Here is a 12,356-nt window from a genome sequence, read left to right as displayed (position 1 = left end):
GAAAGAAGAAACTTTAAGAAACACATTCTAAGAAATAAACTCTTTAAGAAAGAAGAAACTTTAAGAAACACATTCTCTTGTTTTGTCACGTCTTACATCACATCACATATTTATCTATTATTTATATATTTTTGTAACCACCACAGATGCAGCGTCACCACTCATACCTCAGGTCTTAAACAGGGGATTGTTTCACCTAGTCCTAAATCATAATTAAATGTACTGTATACATGAAAATGAATATTTCAAAAGTATATTTTAGCTTACATTACACTAGTAAAGGAAAATTAAAATACTTTTGTCCTAATTTCTTCACTTGCAAGAAATAAACCCTTGAGCTTTTATTTTGGAGAAAACACAGATCACCATGCTGATCGCGTGAGCAAAGAGCGCACTTTTCTTTCAATCCAGCACAAACAGAATGCCTATATTTAATTAAAGTCTTGTGCTGTTTTATAAAGGCACAAAGCCACATCATGGTTTCGATTTTAGTTCGTTGGCAAAATATAACGCTAGAGACCTTTATGGTATAGGCGCAGGGGCGGATCTACAGGGGGGCAAGGGGGGCAGGTGCCCCCCCACTCTAGAGCCTTGCCCCCCCAGCTGCCCCCCTAACTTTGATGATCCAAAAACTGTACTTGTAAAAACAACCTGCCACTATGTCCACAAGCTTCGCAAAACAATGAACTAAACAATACATTTACCAAAAGTGAACAATTTAATTTTTAATTTTAAATATATTATTAGCCCCTCCCCCCTGCGTCCCTGATTCAAACGTGCAGAGCGGGCGGCGTTGGCGGCTCACACACACACAGCGAGTCTGCTGCGGTAAGGTGGCCCTGCAACCCGACTGGAGAGAGTGAGCTTCCCCAGAGCCTCTGAAGGTGAAGTGAGTTTCCCCAGGTGTAGTGTAAACACACACGTTTAACTTAAAGTTACATTTGTAATGAATGTATTGTATACTAAAGACGATTCAGCATCAGCAAAAACAGCGCGTCTATTACATTAGCCAAAATCAGCGGTCAATTCGCTCCCTCGTGATTTGTAAGAGCACTCTTCCCTTTGATTAGCCTAATTTTGATTTTAGTAAAGACAAGAACAGCTTAAGGCGAGACACAAAAACATCGGGGGTTTTTTCACTGGTTAATTTTAAAATTTTGGGCTATTTGTCTTCAATAACATGTCTTCTTTCAGACTTGTGGTGAAAAAAATTCCAAAAAAACACATTTAGGACTTTATTTTACTACACTTTGTCTATTTGCGTCAGTAGATTTCTCCTAAATTCAACAAAAGTTGTCGTTCTAAATCAACATGCTGCTCCGCGATCGCTGCATGTCAATGTCATCACATACATCTCCGTTGGAAAGCTCTCTCTCTCCTGTACATTGTTGTCGTATCCAAATATGGTAATTTCCTTTTAATCAGCAACCAATCGTGAAAGTACAATGGGCATTTAACTCTAAAACCAAAATCTCATTGGCTGATGTCAATTTCTGACAACGTGATTCGTTCAGATGCATCACGTGACGTGCTCTGACATTTAGATATGCGTTTTTGACTGTTTTTCTGTTCAGTTGAAGGCCATAAATGCTGTGATTTAGGTGGTTTGTATTGTTGTTGCTAATGATTTGATAAGATATTGTGTCTGTAAATAGTTGTTTCCACTAAAAAAAGTATGATTTTTTACATTACAAATCTTTAAATGCTGTTTTCTCAAAATTAGTTTTTTGTCATTCTCCAGTACAAACATCTCAGCCTGTGTAGCACCTATGTACACCAAACTTTCCAGTTATACACTTAGCAGTATTCTGAAGATATTTTCAGAGGGATTTGTTAATAAATCATTCCTAAAAACCTTTGTAGTGTGTAAGGGCATGATTAAACAATAACATTAATCATTTAATAATGATTAAAAGTGTTTTTGTGTTTGTTTTGTTAAAGCAATTCACATATAGGGATTCCCATGTACCGTCTACCCCTGCCACCCTGCCAAGACCTCTTGCCACCCCTTTGCCCCCCCATGTAAAATTTTCTAGATCCGCCACTGTATAGGCGGTACATTTTACATCTCATATGTGTTGGGAAAAGGGAGAAGAGAGAGTTCGGCAAAAGGTGGATTCGAACTCGGGTCGAACGCGTCAAAAGCTACTTTCTAGCACTTCACGCCCTACGCCTCTATAGCTGTTTCGTGAAGAGCGTCTTTTTGCTAAAAAGACAGGCACTTAGTGCAAATATACGCTCCGTTATCAAAAATGTAGAATTATTATTATTTTTTTTCCTCGCTTGGGCCCCAAGTGCGCATGGCGAACTTGCAATGTATTATCGGACCGACCCTCGCGGCCTCGAAACACTACCGGCCCACCGGGGAAACTCCCGACTCTCCCGATTGCCACTCCGCCCCTGTTTTAGGGGATGCAGCACGAGTTCCCTTTCGGAAGGGAATAACAGACAATCTGCATTAATGGGCACCATTTTAGGTAATAGAGGCCCACAGCTGATTTGCAGAAGTACATGTATTTTAGTAAGACAGTAATAATGTGAGTAAGTCGGTTAGCTGGAGACTACACAATATAAAACACTAAACTACGTATTTTGAACAGCTAGAAAATATATACATCAATAATTAATCATACTTACGGGTTGTGATTCTAAGGAGTTGGTCCAAATAAAGTGGGTACTGTCCCATCTTTAATGGATAAAAGTTTGTAAATACCATTTAGACCTCACATATTTGAGAAGCAATTGTCAAAAGGTTGTACTGCTCTTGTATCGCTGTGATCATTTTAACCACTCATCCTTTGGATGTGTTTACAAAGAGAATTTGCTTTTGCAGAGCAGAAAACAGCATCTTCTCGACATGTACTCAATACGGACCAGCAGCTAGCTACAGCGTTTGAGGGCAGGTCAAAGTAGATGTTGTTCACGCCACGGGCAGCCAATAAAGACCGTAGGCAGGCATTAGGCAAATGTGTTACCCCAGTGACGTGGAGCTGTAATGGAAGTGGGATTCCAATTCGTGACGACTCGTTTAGGTGGTTCAGAGTCAATTTCCCTTCTTTGCTTTGGGAGACATTAATTTTATTTATCGTGCACTTTCGGCTTCACAACTTTGCAAATCGTTTAGATTCACAAACAGCTACATTACACATTGGATGAAAGGTAATATTTAAAAAAGTATAGGGAACTTTAAAATAAAAAATCATATTAAAATATCATTTGCTACAAATAATTGTTTGCTAAATTTGTTTTTATGCACATAAAATGTAGCAAATAAAATCATATTGTTCAAAATTCACAGAAACTAATTGTGTGATTTTCAGGTAATATCAACGTATGTTCAAGAGGAAAAATCTCTACAAAATATTTGAGAACAACAATCGCATAAAGTTGTTCCGGCTCCTCTACGCAAAATGACTTGTAACCTCAACCTCAAGAACCGAAAATAAAGACATCCCATTGTTATCCAAGCAAACTGTGGGAAACCTGGATACACACGCAGAGCTTTCGCACACCTTTATCTGTGCGGTTCATGATGAGGCGAGGCGACCCACAGTCAGCTGACCCGAGTCATGTGATCCAACATGTCGCACGCGGAACTACAGACTGATAAACAGTTTCCTCCTGTGGTATAGTTTGCGCTCATTGATTTATATGTACTGTATGACTAACTCATCGACTGACTGACGGTTGATGATATGTAGTTAATCTGAGTTGTGTCTTTCAAACACTACTGGACGTGCTAAAATTATTTACGCTTTACATTTAATGAGAGCGCATGACTGAACAGTAATAATTACGCTCCTGTAAGATTATAAAAGCAATGTCAAGATGATACACACTGTATTATTTTTTCTCCTAACGCTTTCTGTCTGTGCGCATACGGCGTTTGATGGTGAGTATAATGTTTTAAATAGGCCTACAAAAATAAGATATTACACAAGGGGAAACAAATAAGTTATTATCACTTTATTTACAGATACAGAGGTGACCATCAAAGCGCCAGCAATAGTGAATCTACAGGAAAAATCCTCGGGAAACATCAACATAACACTAAGGTATGATGTGTGTATTCACTCTAATATCACTGAGTAAATATGTATTTTGGGAAATCATTTCAATTTGGCTTCTCATGTGTTTGCATTTACAGTTCATCGTTAAACACATCTGTAACCGTTTATTTCAATATCACATATTCATCAAGAAATGTCTCTTCAATAATTCAACTGCCTGATGAGGTTTGTGCACTTTTTCTATCATATTTTAATACAAATGTTCTGTTTCCCTTCTGTTTTAATCATATTCAAAATTCGCTGTTGAATACAAAGATTATGTTATTACAGTTCACTCAGATAGGAACTAGTAAATTATTTTAGTTAATCATTTATTTTTGTACATGTTCAAGAAAAATACTGTTTTCTATGGAAGCCTGTTTCCATCACTGAATAAAAATAAAATAAAAAGGTAATTGCAACATTTTTATCTTACAATTTTGACCTTTTTGCTCAGAATTACGAGATGATTGTAACTCATCAACTCACAGTTGTAACAAAATGTCAACATTTTGAGATGACATTTTCCCCTCAAAATTGGAAGTTTATATCTTGCAATTCTGTAGAAAAAAAATCTGAATTGTGAGATACAAAGTTTATTCCATGAGCTTCCATAGTTTTTTGTGGCAATAAAAAAAAAACAATTAAGTTGTTTTTCTACTGCATATTATGTTTTGACGCCTGCTTTTATACGGAATATGTAAAATTCTGGATTGGAGCTTTTTTATTACATCTTTAGATTTATATTACAAGGCATGTCATAACATTACATAACATAAAGTAATTTTCAGTATAAAAATCTCTTTGTCTGTGCCATCCATATCCAATCTATCTATTTAATCATAATCTAATAATCCTGTATTTTTCTATCTGATTTATACATGAATAATCACATTAACTTAAAACAATTGAATCTATGTTTGTCCTCCATCATCTCGCACAGGTTGTTGTGCCAGCAGGAAACACGTCTGTATCTTTTGAAGTGCAGACAAAAGGGGTTGGTCAGTTGACCGCTTACCTTTACAGCAATGACACTCGCATAAAAAGGTGTGTTGTAAGCTAAATTCTCTTAATCTGTCACCAATTTAACATAGCACTGGATGAAAATGAAACAAGTGATCTTCTCCTACAGCTTCCTATTGGTTTCTCAAGAACTCTTCAGCCTACATTTTGTCCAACATATGGCCATTCTTTATAAAGTTTGCATTTTTCCAATACTGTTATTTTATTCTGTCAGTTACGGTATGAAGCAACACGAGTGGATGGATTATAACCAAATTTAGAGACATTTGCGTCAGCACCTTGCAAAACCAGTTCTATTTATTTATTAGTTCCTTAATTCAGGGGATTTCAGAATGGTGTTTGTGTGCCATTGGGTAAAAGGTGAACTGTATTTAGTGTTAAACGTGCTATGTAGTGTTCATTTTGTCAGCAATTTTTTTACTTAGTCTTAGTCTCTTAGTCCTGTGCCGAATGTACTTTTTTATTTTTTCTCATATTTGAGTCCTGTTTTTGTTTAGTCGACTACTTATTTTGCTCAATTTTAAATCACAGCGATTGTTGTCATTTGAGAAATGTATTTTTACATTTCATCAAAATGATTTCATCTATAAGCACAAATCAAGAGAATGTCGACTCATATGCATGGTTTATTTGACCTCATCTAGTACCGGTAGTTTCCTGATTTATTGTAGGCTATTTATCATATGAAATAACACACTCTCTACATTATGAAAACAGGCAAAACTGGAAACTTCTCTCAAAAAATAAAACGGTGAAATTCCATTCCAAATTCCATTAAAGTCCTAGCCTGGCAAAACCCAGACAACTTCCGGCAAATTTGGATTTGCTCTGAAAGTTAGTCTGGCAAAGAGCTCATTTAAGGCCCATTTCCAATCCGCCGAAATCGAGGCACCAATCAGACACGTTGGGGCGGGCTTTACACGATGACGACAGCGCTGGGATTTTGAAGCAGATTTTGTAGCCTACATTACAAAGATGGATGCCGCCGTCGAACATCACTCGTTCGAATCAGCTATCGCGTCTGTTTTAAGCCATTTGAACGTTTCCTTTAAGTTAAAAACCGAGCAAAGAACAACACTCGGAGATGTTTCTCCGCCGCTCTGCATACGTCATCTCCTTCATCGCTCTGATTGGTTTTAGGTCTATCCGTGACGTCCGTTGGTGACGCCCCTCTGGAAATGATTTGTCTATGACGCTTTGCCAGACCATAACTCAGTTACAACTGAGAATGGTCTGGTTTTAACCAGGCTATTAAAGTCCCCCTGTAGTCATTACTTGTATTCCTTAAAATTCATCTTTGATCACCAAAATTACATTTTCAAATGATTTTTCCTTAATTTTTTTTCATGCCTTAAAATAGCTTGAATGCAACTCTACACCCTTGCCTCATATGCGGTTCTATGAATATGCAAATTAGCCCGCCTCCACTCACTCACACGCTCAGCGATCCACTCGTTGACGGTCACACTTTGGTTGGTTTTTGACATCAGAAACACCATCAGAAACACCCCCCCCCCCCCCAGCAAAACAGTCTGTAATATAGAGATTTTGGTGAAGTTTTTATTTTGTTACTACATTTTTGTCTCGCCTTTTTTCGTCAATGATATTCCCTGTTGATATTGTCACAGTTATAATGACATTAGTGTCCTCTCGTCATCGTCTCAGTCATAGAAAAAAGGTAATCGACAAACATAGATTTCGTTAATCAAATTAACATTGAATTGAAAAAGTTTCTTCAATATTTGAATTCTAAACAGCAAAAAAAAAAAAAAACTTTTGTGAGGGAAAAAAGTGCTCATATTGTGCTATATTTCCTAATTTTGTTTTGGAAGTCTCCTACAATAGGTTTACATGCATCGTATGTCAAAAACTCTCTCTAGGAGAAACTCTAGGTTTCAGTCTCTATAAACTCCTCCTTTCAGAGAGCCTATTCTGCTCTGATTGGCCAGACGGGCCAGTTTGTTGTGATTGGTCTACTGCTTACACTGTATGTTGAAAACAAAATGCACACAGTGATACAACAGTAACGATGGCCTTAGTTTTACCATATCAAATCCATCCCGAGACCACATCCTTTGGAAGAGCATGACTGCATAACTCCATTTAATGTGATCTTTAAAACTTTGAAGACCTTTTGCATTTACAAACAGCTATAATACACACTGCATGAAAGGAAATATCTGCAAAAGCACAATATGGGCACTAGATATTTTCCAGATAATATTTAGATAATTTGTTTTGGCTTTAGTACATTAAAAAAATAAAAGCATATGTAGAATTATTTTAGATGTGCATTAAGAAAAAACAGCTTGGAAATAACGGCTAGCGGGGGTTTTCTCTTTTTCCAGCTTTGAAACACGAATCAGATTCCTGATTGTCAGAAGCAACGTCCTTTTCATCATCAACCAAATCATTGGCTGGATCTACTTCCTGGCCTGGTCCGTGTCGTTCTACCCACAGGCGTTTGAGAACTGGAAACGACGAAGGTACAAGATTATCTTTGAGATTTAAGGATTTAGACTGAATGATTTAGACTGAATGAAAATATGATGAATAACATGTGTGTTTTGTTTCCTACAGTGTGGTAGGCCTCAATTTTGATTTCCTCGCTCTCAACTTGACTGGATTCATTGCTTACAGTGTGTTCAACGTTGGCCTATTCTGGGTGACTTATATACAGGTGCATGCAATTGACAGCTTTCAGGTTGCCAAATTTATTTGTAAAAAATGACATTTTGTTTAAAGGTCTAATTTAGTGCTAGCTGTACTAAAGCAGTATACTGTCTTTAGCTATTGTCTGATTGTTTACTAGCAGTTTTTTAATGGAGATGATCAATGGTGCATCTACAGGAGGAGTTCTTGAAGAAAGATCCGAATGGAGTCATTCCTGTCGATGCCAATGACGTCTTCTTCAGTCTCCATGCAGTGGTTCTCACTCTCGTCTATATTTGCCAGTGTGCCATCTATGAGGTAAACATAGAAACACTAATGTGAAAATATTAACAATATATTATTTTACACACACACACACACACACACTAGAGGTCTGCACGGGCTTTAAACTGAAGCCCGCACCTGTGATCGCTTAACCCTACCCGACCCGTCCGGTACAGTTACATTTTAAGGCCGAACCCCGAAATCCGTTTCTTACAACAAATACCTTTTTGCAATATGCTGTATTTTAGAATTGCAATTCAACTTTGCCCCCCCCCAGCAGTCAGCACACCAGAGGAACAGACTGATCTCATGAAATGGCGTATGTATGACACGCCAATTCGTATTTCCATTTTTGGCGTGCTATCAACACGCATAATCGCTTTTCAGCGTGTTTATCAACGCCTTTGACTTAACGTTATATTACTGTATTATGTATATATAAATATATGACCTACCCCAACCCCGTCCCTAAACCTACCCGTCACTGGGGTTAATACCATTTATGAGTCTTCTCCTACCATCCTAGGAAAAGAAATATCACTCCACAGATGTAGATATAGATTTTGCTTCGTTTCGCTCGGACATTTAACGGCGTACACATACACGCCGAATCACTCGGACGTTTAATGGCGTAGACATACACGCAAAAGATTTCGGCGTGGACATACACGCGGATAGCTCAAAATGCGTATAGATAACACGCCACTTGACTTGAAAAGTGGCGTGTATGTTTACGCAAAGTCATGATGTCATGTTGAGAGGAAAATGAAAAGTTATCAAAGTTATGAAACTTTGCAGGGTGACCAGGTGTAACAGTCACATAAATTCCTCTGGAACTCAAACGCCAAAATTAAAGTTCCCTCGGTGTTGACTGTAAGGGGGTCATGAACTTGTTGTGTTTTGCTTGCCGTCTGCTGGGTTGTGACCAAAAGAATGTGTGAGAGCACACGCGAAAAACAGTTTTGTATAAATTATTTATTTATTTATTTTTGCACACGCTCTTGCTCGCTCTTTCGGTCACAACACAGCAGACGGCAAGCTATCTATCTATCTATCTATCTATCTATCTATCTATCTATCTATCTATCTATCTATCTATCTATCTATCTATCTATCTATCTATCTATCTATCTATCTATCTATCTATCTATCTATCTATCTATCTATCTATCTATCTATCTATCTATCTATCTAATTCTTTTATTTAGCAAGGATGCACTCACTCAATACAGAAATGACAATACATATTTTTACATTATACAAAAAATATATATTGTAAATAAATGCGGTTCTTTTGAACTTTCTATTTATCAAAGAATCCTGAAAAATGTTGTCACATTATTACACAAAACAATTATTTGGAAGCACATATGTTTTCAACATTGATGATAATAATAAATGTTTCTTGAGCAGCAAATCAGCATATTAGAATGATTTCCGAAGGATCATGTGACACTGAAGACTAGAGTAATGATGCTGAAAATTCAATAGGAATAAATTACATTTTAAAACACATTAAAAAGGAAAAGTTGTTATAATAATCAAAAAATATTTCACAATATTATTGTTTTTTCAGTATTTTTTTTTATTCAAATAAATGCAGTCTTCTTTCTAAAACATTCAAATATCTTACTGACCCCAAACTTGTAAATGGTATAGTAATCAATTTATGACAAGTTATAATTAGTAAAATTAGTAGTTTTTAAATAAAAACAGTATATATTTTTTGTATTATAAAAACATTACAATTATAAAAAAAGGTTAAGAGAGTGAAATTGCATTGCTTCTTAAACTGTTCTTAAACTTTTTTTCTTTTTTCTTTAGAGAGGTGGGCAAAAGGTTTCCAAAGTGGCCATTGGGTTATTAGTGATTGGCTGGACCTTTGCGTTCGTCTCCCTGTTTGTTGCTGTGGCACAGAAGATCTCCTGGCTGGATTATCTGTACTATTTCTCTTACATTAAACTGGGTGTCACACTTGTAAAGTACATCCCTCAGGTACAACTCTCCTATCTCACACCACAACAGCACAACAATGCTTTAAAGCTACACACACACATTCAAATTCTGTCTTAAAGAAATACAAAGGAGATGTATATCAAATGTTTTTTTGTTCTTACAAACAAAAGTGCATGAGAACTGGGGCTGTCAAACTCCAAAAACAACACTTCATTATGTTCAAAATCTTCATCCATTGTACAGTAGCTGTCAAATCTCATTCAGTTGGAAGCATTCGGTGTGTTTTGTTCAGTCATGAGAAACATGAGAATCAAACCTGTCATGACATCATGTTTGAATATTAACATGCGTGAAAGAAATTTGAGAGCCATGGTGGATTTGTATTGATTAAAATGTCAGTTTGTAATTTCATAAGGGTGGGTAAATGAGGACAGAATTTGACCGTTTTGAGTGAACTATCCCTTTAAAAAGGATGGCTACATATAGACCAGTGCAGTAGACTTTGATGCAGGTCACTGCAATGCTAAACATAGATTTCACACTTCCCCATTTTTTAACAGAAGTGTACACTTGCTTGTACTTGTGGCTCGTAACAGTAGATTGAGAAAGAGTTTCCAATGAATTAGGACATTAGAAGGGTTCCTTGTATTCTAAGAAAGTGTACCTATCTGTGTCCTGAAGTGTAGAATGTTTGATTTTTTGTGTTGCATAATTTGTGTAACGTTTTAGGGCTAAATCTTAGAAAATATAAATTTTTGGGTCAAATTTGATTAATAGGAAATATATATTTTTTCCTTTGAATCAAATTTGACCCAAAATTAATATTTTATATACACAGTATATTAAAATATCAACAGTATGTAACTTTGCTTCCTATAAATAATATATACTGCATATATGTGTATATATAGGAAGCAAAGTTACATACTGTTGATCTTTTAATTACTTAAACTAATTAACACTGCTACCATCAAATGAAATCAGTATCAACAAAACTCATCTTACTAATAGTCTTGGCCAGTTAATATAATTAAGTTATTGATTTTTAACTGTTTTATAAAATCAGTTTTGCAATCATATTGATATTGGGGAAAAGACCACTCTTGCTCACGTGATGCTTAATTATATTAGGTTATAAAAACACACTCAAAAAACAAATAAACAAAACAGTAACTCAAACGGGGCAATACTTATCTTTTAAGGTAGCATTTTGGACCTTGCATGATGCTATTTTATGCCAATGACAAACTAAGCTCGCTTGTTATTAATCTTAATGGAGTGCTATTGCCTAAATTATTGCCTACATTGAGATGAAATATATATAATATACTGTATTCAAATATGGATCAATTGCATTAAAAACAAAACTTGATTGTTTACATATTCTAGACATTTCCACAAAGCCTGGTTCCATTATTCAAAAATATGTGGTCTTTTTTAAGCATATTCTTTATTGAAAACAGGTTAGAATATTTTATATAACATATTTTACACTTAAAATAATTGTGAATTACTTTTCAGGCTTACATGAACTACCGCAGGCAGAGCACAAAGGGATGGAGTATCGGGAATGTGCTGTTGGACTTCACAGGGGGCAGTTTCAGTTTGATTCAGATGTTCCTTCAGGCCTATAACAACGGTGAGACCACACAAACACTTTCATTTCCTATACGAAACACTTATGTGAAGTTGGAATGCACCCAAATAATTGTTTTAAATTTATGTTTCCTTGACAGATAAATGGAAGTTTATATTTGGAGACCCCACAAAGTTTGGACTGGGCGTGTTCTCCATATTCTTTGACGTCATTTTCATAATACAGCATTATTGTCTGTATAGAAACAAAGAGCCACTGTATCATGATTTAGATGCTCAGAATGATCACCAAACTGATGTTAAAACATGATTGGGAACATAGCGATAACATGAAGATGATTTTATATGGATTTTTATGTCTTTTTGTACTAATCTAAAGTGTGAACCATCTATTAAAGGGAATGTGTATCTTACTTCAAAATATGCAGACAAATATATATATACGGTATATCTTGAAAGCAAAAGAGCACCTGTTTCATATGGTTTAGTCTATATATTTATAAATCATTTTTCTTATTCCAATAAATTGATGCTCAGGTAAACTATTGGAACTGGAATGTGACACAATATATATAATATATATATAATATACACAATATATATTATATAATAAGCATGTTTGTGTTGGTTGTTGTCTATATTTCATGTGTTTCACACTGTCATCTGGTGGCAGTAAGATGAACTACATGAGATGAATCTTCAGGACAGCATTCTGACAATGGATTTACTAAAGTTTTCTTCTCTCATATTTTCTGTTAACTGTGTGTCCCGGTAGCAGAACATACAGTTAACAGG

The 12,356-nt window shown here is 35.9% G+C and overlaps 1 protein-coding gene across 1 annotated transcript; it reads left to right on the top strand.

Annotated features, from left to right (window-relative positions):
* The first annotated feature begins 3,564 nt into the window (after positions 1 to 3,564).
* On the top strand, positions 3,565 to 12,106 carry ctns (cystinosin, lysosomal cystine transporter). The gene is made up of 10 exons (XM_056266538.1): positions 3,565 to 3,892; positions 3,977 to 4,055; positions 4,148 to 4,235; positions 4,993 to 5,096; positions 7,421 to 7,558; positions 7,653 to 7,752; positions 7,923 to 8,042; positions 9,834 to 10,004; positions 11,487 to 11,604; positions 11,702 to 12,106. The coding sequence occupies exons 1-10, from the start codon at positions 3,829 to 3,831 to the stop codon at positions 11,869 to 11,871; spliced, it is 1,152 nt and encodes a 383-aa protein (XP_056122513.1). The 5' UTR covers positions 3,565 to 3,828; the 3' UTR covers positions 11,872 to 12,106.
* The last annotated feature ends 250 nt before the right edge of the window (positions 12,107 to 12,356 follow it).

This window comes from Rhinichthys klamathensis, unplaced genomic scaffold (genome assembly GCF_029890125.1).
Source record: "Rhinichthys klamathensis goyatoka isolate OS25496 unplaced genomic scaffold, OSU_Roscu_1.1 h1tg000249l_1, whole genome shotgun sequence".
NCBI lineage: Eukaryota > Metazoa > Chordata > Actinopteri > Cypriniformes > Leuciscidae > Rhinichthys > Rhinichthys klamathensis.
This window is presented reverse-complemented; position numbering and strand designations above follow the sequence as displayed.

What these genes read in the sequence shown, in the direction of transcription:
- ctns (XM_056266538.1), top strand. Translation starts at nt 3,829, where the DNA reads ATGATACACACTGTATTATTTTTTCTCCTAACGCTTTCTGTCTGTGCG. An exon ending in GCCAGTGTGCCATCTATGAG is followed by an intron (nt 8,043 to 9,833) that starts GTAAACATAGAA and finishes TTTTTTCTTTAG; the next exon opens with AGAGGTGGGCAAAAGGTTTC. An exon ending in CCTTCAGGCCTATAACAACG is followed by an intron (nt 11,605 to 11,701) that starts GTGAGACCACAC and finishes TTTCCTTGACAG; the next exon opens with ATAAATGGAAGTTTATATTT.